This window comes from Schistocerca americana, chromosome 2 (genome assembly GCF_021461395.2).
Source record: "Schistocerca americana isolate TAMUIC-IGC-003095 chromosome 2, iqSchAmer2.1, whole genome shotgun sequence".
NCBI classification, from domain to species: Eukaryota; Metazoa; Arthropoda; class Insecta; order Orthoptera; family Acrididae; genus Schistocerca; species Schistocerca americana.
The window spans coordinates 636,360,827-636,374,563 of record NC_060120.1 but is presented as its reverse complement, the minus strand read 5'-3'; the positions used below and the strand labels follow the sequence as shown (position 1 = coordinate 636,374,563).

At 39.7% G+C, this 13,737-nt stretch overlaps 1 protein-coding gene across 4 annotated transcripts in view; it reads left to right on the top strand.

Moving 5' to 3' along the window:
• LOC124596547 (alanine--tRNA ligase, cytoplasmic) overlaps positions 1 to 13,737 on the top strand; it is a 186,340-nt gene that overhangs the window by 125,248 nt on the left and 47,355 nt on the right. For all 4 annotated transcript variants that reach the window (XM_047135725.1, XM_047135726.1, XM_047135728.1 and 1 more), the window contains exons 10-11: positions 12,282 to 12,406; positions 12,501 to 12,654. In XM_047135725.1, coding sequence (XP_046991681.1) covers positions 12,282 to 12,406; positions 12,501 to 12,654 — 279 coding nt within the window. The remainder of the gene's footprint in view (positions 1 to 12,281; positions 12,407 to 12,500; positions 12,655 to 13,737) is intronic.

The following is a 13,737-nucleotide window of genomic DNA, read 5'->3' as shown; positions in this document are numbered from 1 at the left end:
AGTTCTTCTAATTATCCTTACTGTGAATTTTGTGTGTATATTTGTGTTTGTTTGTGTGTCTATTCATGCGAATGGACAGTTTGTTGCTGGTCATTCCCACATAGAAAGCTTCACAGTGTAGGCAGGTCAGTTGGTAAATCACGTGGGTGCTTTCACACGTGGCTCTGCCTTTGATCGTGTACACCTTCCGGGTTACAGGACTGGAGTAGGTGGTGGTGGGCGGGTGCATGGGACAGGTTTTACACCGGGGGCGGTTACAGGGGTAGGAGCCAGAGGGTAGGGAAGGTGGTTTGGGGATTTCATAGGGATGAACTGAGAGGTTACGGAGGTTAGGTGGACGGCGGAAAGACACTCTTGGTGGAGTGGCGAGGATTTCATGAAGAATGGATCTCATTTCAGGGCAGGATTTGAGGAAGTCGTATCCCTGCTGGAGAGCCACCAACTGACCTGCCTACGCTGTGAAGCTTTCTATGTGGGAATGACCAGCAACAAACTGTCCATTCACATGAATGGACACAGGTAGACAGTGTTTGTTGGTAATGAGGATCACCCTGTGGCTAAACATGCCTTGGTGCACGGCCAGCACATCTTGGCACAGTGTTACACCGTCCGGGTTATCTGGATACTTCACACTAACACCAACCTGTCAGAACTCCGGAGATGGGAACTTGCCCTTCAGTATATCCTCTCTTCTCGTTATCCACCAGGCCTCAATCTCCGCTAATTTCAATTTCCGCCGCTCATACCTCACCTGTCTTTCAACAACATCTTTGCCTCTGTACTTCCGCCTCGACTGACATCTCTGCCCAAACTCTTTGCCTTTACAAATGTCTGCTTGTATCTGTGTATGTGCGGATGGATGTGTGTGTGTGCTAGTGTATACCTGTCCTTTTTTTCCCCCTAGGGTAAGTCTTTCCGCTCCCGGGATTGGAATGACTCCTTACCCTCTCCCTTAAAACCCACATCCTTTCGTCTTTCCATCTCCTTCCCTCTTTCCTGATGAAGCAACCGTTGGTTGCGAAAGCTTGAATTTTGTGTGTATATTTGTGTTTGTTTGTGTGTCTATCGACCTGCCAGCACTTTCGATCGGTGTGTGTGTGTATATATATATATATATATATATATATATATATATATATATTGTGTGTGTATGTTTGTGTGTCTATCGACCTGCCAGCGCTTTCGTTCGGTTTTTATATATATATATATATATATATATATATATATATATATATATATATATATATATATATATATATATATATATATATATATATATATAATAGAGGGAAACATTCCACGTAGGAAATATATATCTAAAAACAAAGATGATGTGACTTACCAAATGAAAGTGCTGGCAGGTCGACAGACACACAAACAAACACAAACATACACACAAAATTCAAGCTTTCGCAACAAACTGTTGCCTCATCAGGAAAGAGGCAACAGTTTGTTGCGAAAGCTTGAATTTTGTGTGTATGTTTGTGTTTGTTTGTGTGTCTGTCGACCTGCCAGCACTTTCATTTGGTAAGTCACATCATCTTTGTTTTTAGATATATATATATATATATATATATATATATATATATATATAAAAACAAAGATGAGGTGACTTACCGAACGAAAGCGCTGGCAGGTCGATAGACACACAAACATACACACAAAATTCAAGCTTTCGCAACAAACTGTTGCCTCATCAGGAAAGAGGGGAAGACGAAAGGAAGTGGATTTTAAGGGAGAGGGTAAGGAGTCATTCCAATCCCGGGAGCGGAAAGACTTACCTTAGGGGGAAAAAAGGACAGGTATACACTCGCACACACGCACGAAGCTTGAATTTTGTGTGTATGTTTGTGTTTGTTTGTGTGTCTATCGACCTGCCAGCGCTTTCGTTCGGTAAGTCACCTCATCTTTGTTTTTATATATAATTTTTCGCACGTAAAATTATATATACACACACACACACTCCTCCCCCTTCACAAAAGTCCTCTTGATGCTGCGATTTTGCCCTGTGTAGGGCTTATAACTAGTGAAAAGATGATTAAAGGAAAAGGAAAGTTTTATGTGTTACATTCACAATATGCAATTTGTGAAGGCCAGGAAAACAACAGTTGTGCTATTAATGCAACTGGCCATTCAATGAGCAGTGGCTATGGCTTGGCAATACGACAGAGGCCGTAAACAGGACAGAGTAGCCACCAGGCTGGTGCTGCTCGTCATGTGAAGGTGAGCTGAAACTCTTACGATTCGTATGAGCATAGCAATTGGTGGGGGAGGGGAGTCTACCACCTTATCATCACACATGGAGGGCTATAGAATATTACAGTTCAAAATTTATGTAAGATTTTAGCTGACTTAAAGAAGTTGGCAGTCAACAGTAATTACTTTGATTTTTCTTCTTTGCTTCAAGAATGAGACAGTAAATTAGTAAAGCATTAAGAATTGAATAGCAATAGCAAAATCAAAGTTAATATATGTAATTGGATATATAAAAAAATCTACTCATCAAGCGGTGGCAGAAGAAAAACGCATAAAAGGAGGTCATACTTACACAAGCTTTCGGAGCCAGTGGCTTCTTCTTCTGGCAGAAGTTTTGAAGGAGAAGGAGGAGGGGTGAAGGGAAAGACTGGAGACATGTAGGAAAAGGGGTAGATTTCAGAAAAGTCACTCAGAACTGCTGGTCAGGGAAGACTTACCAGATGGAATGAGAAGACAGACTGATTCAGTCTTTCCTTCTCCATAGCAGAATAACATTATTGAACTGCCATGAAGCATACGAAATTGGGTGTTCCTGTCCCTCTGCTTACAGGCTCAAAATGACTCCAAGCGCAAAACTGCTCGAATCACAAGAAAGAATAAACAGCTTTTCAAAATGGGACTAGACGTCAGCAGATCTGTTAACTTGTGGAATGCCGCCTCACACTCAGCTGCCCAATGAAACTTCACTCCCTTTCGGAACAATTGCATGAGAGGTCTTGCAGTTTATGCAAATATTGGAACATATCTATTGTAAAAATTTGATGGGTGTTAGAAAATTTTGAACGGCTTCAGCTAGCTTTGGATCAGTAAGAATTTCATTTGGCCTATAAGGTGACCCAAATACCAAACTTCTTGCAACAAAAAATGACATTTCTCTAAAGTTAACATTATCTGTGCTTCATGCAGATGATCAAACACTTCCCACAACTGCTCCAAATGTTTTGGAATATTCTTTGAATACACGATTTAGTTGCCCAGGTACACCTTGCACTGTTTTGGTTTTAATCCATGCAACACACTATCCAACAAACACTGAAAGTTTGCCGGCATGTTTTTAAGTCCAAAAGGCATGTGGCGAAATGAAAGTATCCTGTCAGCACTGACAGTGTAGTTTTGAGTCAATCCTGTGGCGTCACTTCCAACTGGTGGTAATCACTATGCAAATCCAGTGGGAAGTACCGACACTGACTCAAGTTGTCCAGTGTGTCTGTTATATTAGGCAAAAGAAACACATGCGACATGGTTTTCTGCTTGAAGAACTGGTAGTCACAACAGAAAAAAAAAGTTTTGCCACAATTTGGTGATACTTTGCTTACAATTAAAATGGGAGCAAACCAGGGACTACAGCTAGGTTCTATGATAATGTCTCTAAATTGCTGATTTATAAACTTTTCCATAATTGGCTGTAAATGCCTTGGGAGTCAATACGGTCATTTGTAGACGGGTGCTTCACTTCTAATAGTAGTAATTTGATGCTGAACAAGTGATGATGTGGGTAATGGACCCGATGTATTAAATAATTCCATGTAATCACTCAACAGTTTTTCCACTAATGTTCTATCCTGTCCTGCAAGATGTGCTACCCTGCTCCTTAGTGCTGACAAGTCGACAGACCGTCCCAGCAATCTGTTGTAGAAACGTGGTCTAATTCATCCTGATGTAACACTTCCAACTTCGTAACCAGGGTACCCTGTTACAACTTTACTTCCTCAGGGCCAAAATTATCAATACTGAGAGGCACTACCCTTGTGCTGTCTATCTTCCGAAAGTAGGATATACTATGTGGTGTAAAACAACTGCATCTATTGCTTCGTTAACCACCAAAGTTTCAGTGATACACAAAGAGTTTACAGGAAGGTCAGTAGCAACATGAATCCAGGCTACCTCTCCTGTACCTTTTGGTATGCGATCTGGCAGATTAACCACAAGGGACCTTGTACGCAGTTAAATTGGTTTCACTGGGCCATAAGGCAGACCTTTCAACAGTGAAGGTGCTCCAGCTGCAGAGTCTAGCTGACACAGTTTCATCCAGTTCTACCATATGCCATTTCAGGTCAGTTAATGGCACGATGTGCAACCTGGAAATAGTCCGAGAATGTTGTCGTACCTGCCCCCAACCACGGGAATAACTTCTGCATTCACTTGGGAGTTAACCTCCCCCACTCAGAACTTCAGCACTCCAGAACTGAGTGAAGTTTCACACCTTCCACCTGTGCCACTTAACGTCTGGCATGGTGCACTTAATCTATTCACCCCAAATACTCGCTTATTTGCAACCAAAACCTGAGAACTGGTGCCCAACAAAATTTTACATAATTTATCCCCCATATAGCTGGTCTGAAAAACTTTACCACTGCTTTTTTACGTGCCCCTATAAGTTCCACCCTGTGATTGAAACTTCCATTGTTGCTGATTTCTATTATGCCATTCATCATCTGAGTGACCTGACTTTTTACAATACCTGCAACATTGCTGTCTGCAGTCTCTTTGTACATGAACCTTTTGTCCTCGCCAAAAACAATTTATGTCCATACTAAACACTGTTTGACATTTATGTGACCTAGCCAATGACTCAATTTCCTCTCATGGTAATGCAATATCCACTGCTTCATTCAAACACGTAGGAAATTCCAAACCAACCGTTCTTGACATATCTGGTTGTAACCCCATCAAAAATGTGTCAAGAATCCTCTGCTCTGCTTCACGCAAAATTACTGAGTTAACTCCTATCATCACCTGTGGGCTCATAGGTACCTACATTGATTTTACGAATACACTCGGTGAAATTTTCAATCAATTCATGCTGCTTGCGATCTTCTCTAGAAAGTTGTTCCTGAAATATCTTGTTGTGTTGTTCTTCGGATATATCTCCATTAATTGTTCCTGAATACCCTCAAATGTTTTAGCCTCCCTCAGATTCTCATTACACATACCATGTGCTGTAGCATCTTCCGTTAATGACAGTCTAGCAACATGTAATAATTGCTCCTAACTCCAACCCCTCACCCCCGTTTGGCATTTTGGTTGCCAAGTTGTCAAAAAAGATAAGAACGTCTTCCCCCTGTTTCCGTGGAAAAAAAGGAATAACCAATCCCACAACAGTGTCATCTAGAGTGGATGTGACTGTTCCCTCTCTGCTGCTCTAACCTCATTTATTTCTATCTATAATTTATCATCTGATCCCAAGCTGCTCAATAAGCTCAGCGGCTGAAACTTCCTTTGCCTTGACTACAATTTAATCAGGAAAAGTATACCCAAAGAAAAATGATTCAGGCAGAAGAAAGGAAAAGGAACAACCCAATAGGCTCAGAACCAAAATAATTGAAATGGACGCTTGCGCACTATTTTCTATGTTATGTAGCACATCATCACTGTAGGTGATCCCTACTGCTATTTCCATGAGGTCCATCCTCCACGATGCCTCAGCAGAGTTCCTGGCACCTGTGTAAACAGGAATGGGACTCCACTGCCCATCGCCATATTCGAACATGGGTTCTCTGCTGGGCATGAGAAAGAGGATGGTGGAGTTGTGTCCACGGTTGGCTCCTTATGACAGAATAACAACATTTATTGGTCAACTGCAATGCAGTGGTTGTTGGCTGTCTGGGTGATGTTTGTTTCCACTTATAATATTATTGGCACCAATGAAGGTGGCTGGCAGATGCTCACATACGCACCTGCTACTGCAACTTTACCTGCCTTGGCGTCACTGGAATATGCTATGGCCTTGCTGGGTTGTATCACAGCAGCTGAACCATGTGCCACAGACATCTGTTTTAATCGTGGCTGGGGGCATGGTGGTGGCGGCAATGGGACAGGTCGGTGCCCTGTCTCAGCAACCATCCCCAGCGGCAGCTGTCCAGCGGTGGTGGGCTGGTATCCTCAGCTTCAGCCTCCATCACATTTGTGGAGGCAGCATTCCAGGATGATAGTGACAGTGCGTTACTGCAATGCACCCCAAGCGATGACTCCTATTACATGCGGCTGCCTGCTGACACCTTCAGATGGTAGTAATGGTGATGACTACAGTGACGGTGTCACTCAGGTGCCTCCAGCTGCTGATCCACGTTATGATGGTACTATTACGATGACTACAATAACAGTGACTACTCATAACTGGTGGCGGCACTGAGTGACACAGACCCTGCGATGCTCCAATGCCTCACGATGTTCTATGATGACGAGCTGGCTGCCAGTCCTGAAATATTGCTTTCTGCTGCTGACGTTCGCGGTTCTTCCTCTCAAATAGGTCAGTGGAATATTCTGGTGTTGCTGTAGCAATATTAGAGAGAAAAATGCTAGGAGCTAAGGTTTGAAGAAATGTGTAATTTCTTGCTTATCTCTTTTAACTAATAGGCAATAAAGAGTTCAGATTTTCCGAAGAGTTCTTGTTCTCTCTATTACAAGGGATGGCTGTCAAACCGGCTGACTGGGAGCAGGAGAGACACCACAGGACATTTCAGTTTCCACTCTCCTGAATATAGTTTGGACGTGCGGTAGAAAAATGCTTTAAGAGGCGTGACACTGCACTTTGGCATACTTAAGACCAAATAATATGTCTTACATTTCCTCGAATACGTGTGTTTTATGTTTCAGACTTTTCAGAAAGATGTGCGCTAAAAGATGAACATACTCATATTTTGAAAATTCTATTTTCTTAGTGTTGACCTGGTTCACAAATGTCGTAGATCCAGGGCTGATGCGCAGAGCAGTCTTGAGTTATAGTGAGTAGTCTCCACGTGACCCGTGTTTACATTTAGTGATTTTGCTGTTTCCCCTTCGTTTACTTTCACGTTAAATGAAAACAAACCGGATAGCTGTGGCCAGGAGGTATCAGGTGAATTAAAACACATTCACATAATTTATTTCCACCTTTCTGACAGTCAAGCATTAATCGCCTTGCGGAACAATGAAGTTATTTTTGTATGTTTGCTAAAGAAATTTGACTTTTGTTAACCTTTTCCGCAGAGGCAATCGATGTATTTGAAACGAAATGTTTAATTCCACAGTACTGGCTAGTTTCAACTGTTCGCTGCATTTCGAGTTCACGTTTTCGTTTTCTAGCACGTATGGCATTATGCCTTAATAAAGAACCAAACATGATATAATACAGTGCTGGTGCTCTAAGAAAATTTACATCCCAAAAACCACACTGAAAAGCTTAATATCAGGTCGAGGTCTACTTCATTGGGAATCTTGACACACGAATGTGCCCTTTAAGTATGCACTTTAAATGCGAACATTTTAATATGGTTCACGAAATTCCGATGCTCTTACAGTATCCTCTGATGACTTGTTTCTTTTATGACATAATGTATGATCTTTCAATGTTTTACACGTACGTACATACCGGCTTCCCATGTCATGATAGCTACCCAAGCGCAATGTCGCCTGTTACCTGCGCTCTCTGTCAACTGCTAAAATGAACCAGTTTCTAACAGGTCGCTGGAAAATATTGCTAATAGTGGTTTGAAAAGCGTTACTTTCAAAGTAAATATCCTTTTACGTAAGTTCAACTATGTACAATAATGTACCATGAATTTATTAAATCACAGAGCGTTTGACTCTCATTTAAAAATCAATTCATTGATGACCAGCCATTTTGAAGAATTTCGAACCCTGAAGATCAGACATTTATGTCATTATTAAAAATTTTACTGGCACATTTGCGTTATATATATATCTTAAATTGTAATACGCGCAAAAAAGATCAACATTATATGCGAAAGCTTAGCCTCTCTTGCAGCTTGAGACCAATACTATATGTGAAATTTTTGCTTTTCTCGTAGCCACACTATGTATATCAATTTAAACTATTAACTTTCCCTGTTTGTGTGTTCGTGCTAGTTAACAGTGATATTGCTGTTGGCTGACTACATCACGTGTCCTATGCCCTGAATAACCGCTGTCATCGGCTGGCGAGACCATGTGACATGAGCTACGAATGGCTTACACAAAAGCGCATCGAAATCTCGATTTCAATGATTCGGAAAGTAACATGCGGTGTTTGGTGGAATTCCAGTGTATACTTACATGTTGCTGCACATCAAAGATATTTCCAAAACGTGTCTTTTTCCCTGAGTTTCATTTTCTAAATTGTACGCCCTGAAATTGTTCGCCCGTGTATAAAATCATAACCATTCAAAGGATTGATAAGGGAAAATATACTGTCACTCGGGAGAAAGTGTATTTTTAACCGGGAAATCCAGGAAAAATCCGGGATTTTTTTTTTCTTGTCCACATATACACCCTGATCATTCTCTAACGGCAACTAACATGAACTTTGGTAACTATAGAGCCTTACAATTCTTTAATAATGGAACTGTAAAAGAGCAAGCAGCGTTATTCATATCAGTGCAACCCAATTACACCCCGAGATAGTAAATCTCCCAAATGGCAGTGGCACATTATAAGCACATGTGAAAGCGAATAAACACATTAGTAAAGGGCAGACAGAGTTAGTTAGAACTATCCAGAAAAGTCAACCAAGAAAGACACAGGAAGAAAGAATAAAGGTAGAAATAAAGCCCTCCAGTTTCCAAACCTGTGGCCTAAATATTGGCATATAATGAAAATTCATTTCTGCAAGGTTTCTCTCAGCTTTTGTATCTTTCTATTGTATGGGCAGAAAATCCCCTTAACTCTTTGAACACAGTAAAATTATGTACTTAACTTAGACTTCATCAATATCTGTTGCATTGACGCGCAATTTTCTACATCTAACCACATCTCCAAGACCACCCCAAAGCTTTAGTGTGCCAGTCTCTCTCTCTTCTGGTCTTCTAGATATCATAGATAATCTCGCACACACATTATGGGGATACCACCCTTGGAATAATGTGCGATGATGGTTTGATAAGTGTGGTAAATTTCCATGAAAGACTAGAACATTTTTGTTGTGCCTTCTTGGATGGGAAGTTTGATTATTCCAAGGATTTTACAAAGAATTTCAACAATATACAGCACAAAGTTCATTGTTGACAGCTGTCTGAATTGGTTTGTGTGTCAACTGCAATTGAAAATGGAAAAAACGGAGTTTCTTGCTGTTACCAAATTGTTTCATTTGAAGGATTGGACTGCCGCACAAATGACACCAGAATTGGATTAAGATCATGTGGGTTCTGCACAATCATTGAAGATCATTTACTTCTGGATTAATGAATTTGAACATCATTGGACAAGCACCGAAGGTGAAGAATGGTCTGGCCATCCAATGTAGTACCATAAAGGAAACCATTGACAAAATCCATGATATGTTAATGTGAGACTGCTGAGACTGTAGGCATCTCAACTGAGAGAGTGCATAATATACTGCATGGAGAATTGGCTGTTAAGCAGCTGTGTGTGAGGAGGGTGCCACAATTGCTTGCTGTAGACCAAAAGTAAATCCAGCACAAAATTTCAACACAATGTCTCATGATGTTTAATCACATTTGCAAGATTTTTTGCAGCGATTTGTGACTTGATGAGATTTGGACCCATCATTACACGCCAGAGTCATGAACAATGTACAAAGGTCATTGAAATTGTACCAAAAAGAGGCAAAGGCCATTTTGTTTGCTGGTAATGTGATGGCCTCTGTTTCTGGGATTTCCATGGAATAATCCTCATAGGTCACTTGGAAAAAGGCAGAATCACAAGTGGACTGTATTATGCTTCACTGTTAGATTATTTTAAACTTGCATTGACTGAAAAAAGGCCAAAGTTGGCACGCAAAAAAGTGCTCTTTCACCAGTATAATGTAACATCCCACTAATCAGTGAAACAGTTGGGCTTTGAATTGGCTCCTCATTCCCCCTGACTACCAGACTTAGCCCCCAAGTGACTTCTTCCTGCTCTCTAAGTTGAAACTTTGGCTCATTGGGAAGAAACTTTCATCAAATGAGGATGTGATAGTTGCGGTCCACGAGTGTTATGCTGAGTTTGATAGAATGTATTCTTCCTATGGAATCAAAAAGTTGGAGGATCGCTTAAGCAAATGTATATCTCTCGAAGGAGACTGTGTTGAGAAATAAGCTGAGTTGTTTATGAAACACATTTTTTTTTTCTTTTTTATGCAACTTATCAAACCACTCCCATAAGTGGCAGAAAATGGGAAATCCATATGCTAGAGATTGGACTCGTAACAAAACTTTTACTCTGAAGCAGAGTGTGCACAGAAATGAACCTTCACAACAGCATATACAGCATTGAAAGATTCTGTTTGAGCACCAGACTGGCAGTTTCCATATGTTGCGTGTATTCACATTTATGCACACACTGCTGCTCTGTGTAATTTCAATTCCAGAGCTTCATATTATTTGTAATTGCACTGTAAAAGTATTTATTCTAAACATAGCTGAGAGTTACTCTGTCAACAGTTTTCAGCTCTGTCAACCATTTTTCAAGACAGGTAAATATGTCGGTCAGGATGTTACTGTTTCATTGCCATTCATGATTGCTGGTTGTTGTTGTTGTTGTTGTTGTTGTTGTTGTTGTTGTTTTTTAAAGTAAATGCCCATTAGTTTACTGTTAAACGTTCTTAATTTTCTCAACTTACTACTATTGTGTAATTTGTCTGATCATACATTTCCAGTCCCTAAAAGGAACAATTTGTCTGATCACATTAATACGTCATTCCTTATCAGACTGTAGTATCCTTGCATTGTCTATCAAAGCTGGTTCAAAACTGATGCGAAGAGAAAAATTAATTTCCGTTCCTTACTGTGTGAGCAGGTAGTCAGCTGATGAGAATGGAAGGATATAGAACTTCAGGTAGAACTGTGGTTGTTAAAGCTACCCTTATGATTAATGACAACTTTGTTGATCACTATTTCCAGTTGTTGTAGCGATATGGAAAATAAGAATAATTAAAACATGTAAGAAAAATAGAAAGATTTGGCTCTGATAGATGGTAAATTTTTTTTTTTTTACAGATTGAAATCTGAAAGATGTAATAACTGTTTAAATTTGTCATACTTATTGCACAAATATTCTGTTTCATGCACTCTAATTATTGTCTGCTCAAATTGTTTCCTTTTTTTTTCTGCTCCTTCTGGTGCCAACAAAAATGATGCTGAATGCCTCAGCAAAGACCACTCAAAGCTGCCCCCTTTTTATATACACTGGAAGCAAAATTAAATCTTCCTGTATAATTGCAGATTCAGAAACAGGTGTAACTAGTCAGTTAAAATTGGGACATTTCTTATTCATACTACAAGATGTCACCATGTGATAGTCATTGTAATTGAGTGATGCAGTTGAAATTTTGTTAATTAATTTTAAAAAGCAAAGCTTTTTGCAGTTCACTTTATTTTATGTGTACAAGTTATACTACTGTTTCATGTGTTAGAGGTTATGTACAGCACAAAACTGTTTTCGTTGGTAACTTATTTACGTGTTAAATTTGTAGAAATTACTTGTTTTGATATATCCTCCTATTGTACAATGAAAAAGACTTGATATTCAAAAGATATTAAATACTATATAAATAGTTGCCTTATGCAGGTGTATCTGTTTGAGGAGAACTACTATTTACTGGCTAAGGATGCCCAGAGCGAAGTTTGACTAAATCTTTGAACTTCATAAATTGAGTACTCAATAGCTAGTTCAGTGTAGATGGTGCCTATGCATTTAAATCTAGCTAATTTTGTATTGTTATTTGTAGAAACAAATGTATTTTTTGGTATGCTGTTGTAGAAGTATGTATTATGCAAGTGAAGCTAAAGCTCTGGACACCTCCATTCCATTCCATTAAGTTCATAACACTTTAGCACATTGTATCAAGATTTTTCTTCCTTGTTGGAAGTAAAACATTTAAAGAGTTCATATAAAATTGTCTTTATTAATTAAATAAAAATGGTGGTATTAAGATGAAATTAAAAATTATAGATAAAGTCATCAAATTTATGGGACAGCAGAGTGTAAATAATTTAAGCTTTGTACCCGAGTTACTGATTCAGCATGTTCCATTAACAAAACTTTAAAAGTTAACAACATAATCTAAATTTTTCACAAACTGAAGGCATGTTATTTCATACTTGCAGGAGATGTTGCTTGGCGATTGTATGATACATATGGATTCCCTGTAGATCTGACGCAGTTAATGTGTGAAGAGAAAGGATTAGTTGTAGATATGACAGCTTATGAAGAAGCCAGAAAAGAGGCACAGGTACAGAAAATACCATTATAATATGAATTGAATTATAAAATAAATTGTAATGTAATATGGATATTTATGCCTTTCAAATGTTTTGAATGTGTAGATTCTTTCCCAAGGCAAAGGTGTTGGTGCAGATACCCAGATTGCATTAGATGTCCATGCACTTACACGTCTTCAGAATGAAGGCATCCCAGTGACAGATGATCTCCCAAAATATAATTACCATGCTACATCAACAGGAAAGGACGCTGATTACGGTAAATGTTTGGAAAAAAAAAAGCTTTTGCTTTAATTATGCGCTAAAGTTGGAAAATCGTAAATTGTTTTCTGACAACATTATGAAAAGGATGGTAGCCACTCAACTTTTAGCAGAGATGCTGAGTTGCAGATAAGCACAAGTAAGATTTCAGCCAAAAAGGCCTTCATCAGAAATACACACACACACACACACACACACACACACACACACACACACACACACATTCATTGACTCACACTCACAGAAATGCAAATCATACCCACGTGACCTCAGTCTGGCCTCTGAGACCGGCCTCAGCAAAGACTGTGGCTGTGGACACGGGCAGGCGCATGCACCTGCCAGTGCACATTGTCTATTTCTGATGAAGATCTTTTTGGCTGAAAGCTTACTTGCTGACAGTTTTTTGATGTGCCTATCTGCAACTCAGCATCTCCGCTACATGGAGTAGCAACTACGCTGTGAGCGTGCGTCCTGCGCGCACCGGTGTGTGCATGTGGGCTTTGTCTGTTTCTGATGAAGACCTTTTTGGTTGAAAGCTTACTTGCTGACAGTCTTTTAGTTTTGCCAATCTGCGATTCATCTCCCCTGTATAGAGTAGCAACTATCCTTTTCATAATATTGTCATTATTACATCCTGGCTTTTCCATTGTTTGATAAATTATTTTCTGTTACAGTAGTGGTGCTTACAGTCTAGATTTAATAATGTTCCTGTTAAATTAATTGTATGAAATTGCAGCACCCAGAAATAAAAGTGTGAACAAATTCAGACTCTTTGTGAGTAGCAGCAGTAAGTGATTAAGACTGCGGAGAGATGTTGTACACACAGGGCCAGCACTGTCATCACAGTGTAAATTGGAAAGTAACTGTCATGCCAAACCTATTCGATCAAGAGCCATAAACAAAGTGGAAAGCTGAAAACAAATACTAGTATGTCTCATGTCTCGGCATAGGAGTGAGTTTGAGAGGAGGGAAAATTATACAATCTCTGAAGTGGGCTTGTCATTTTGTATTGAGTACATTTCTATGACAGTGATGAGTATGTGGAATCAATGGCCTGAAGGAGGGTCGTGTGGTGATCAGT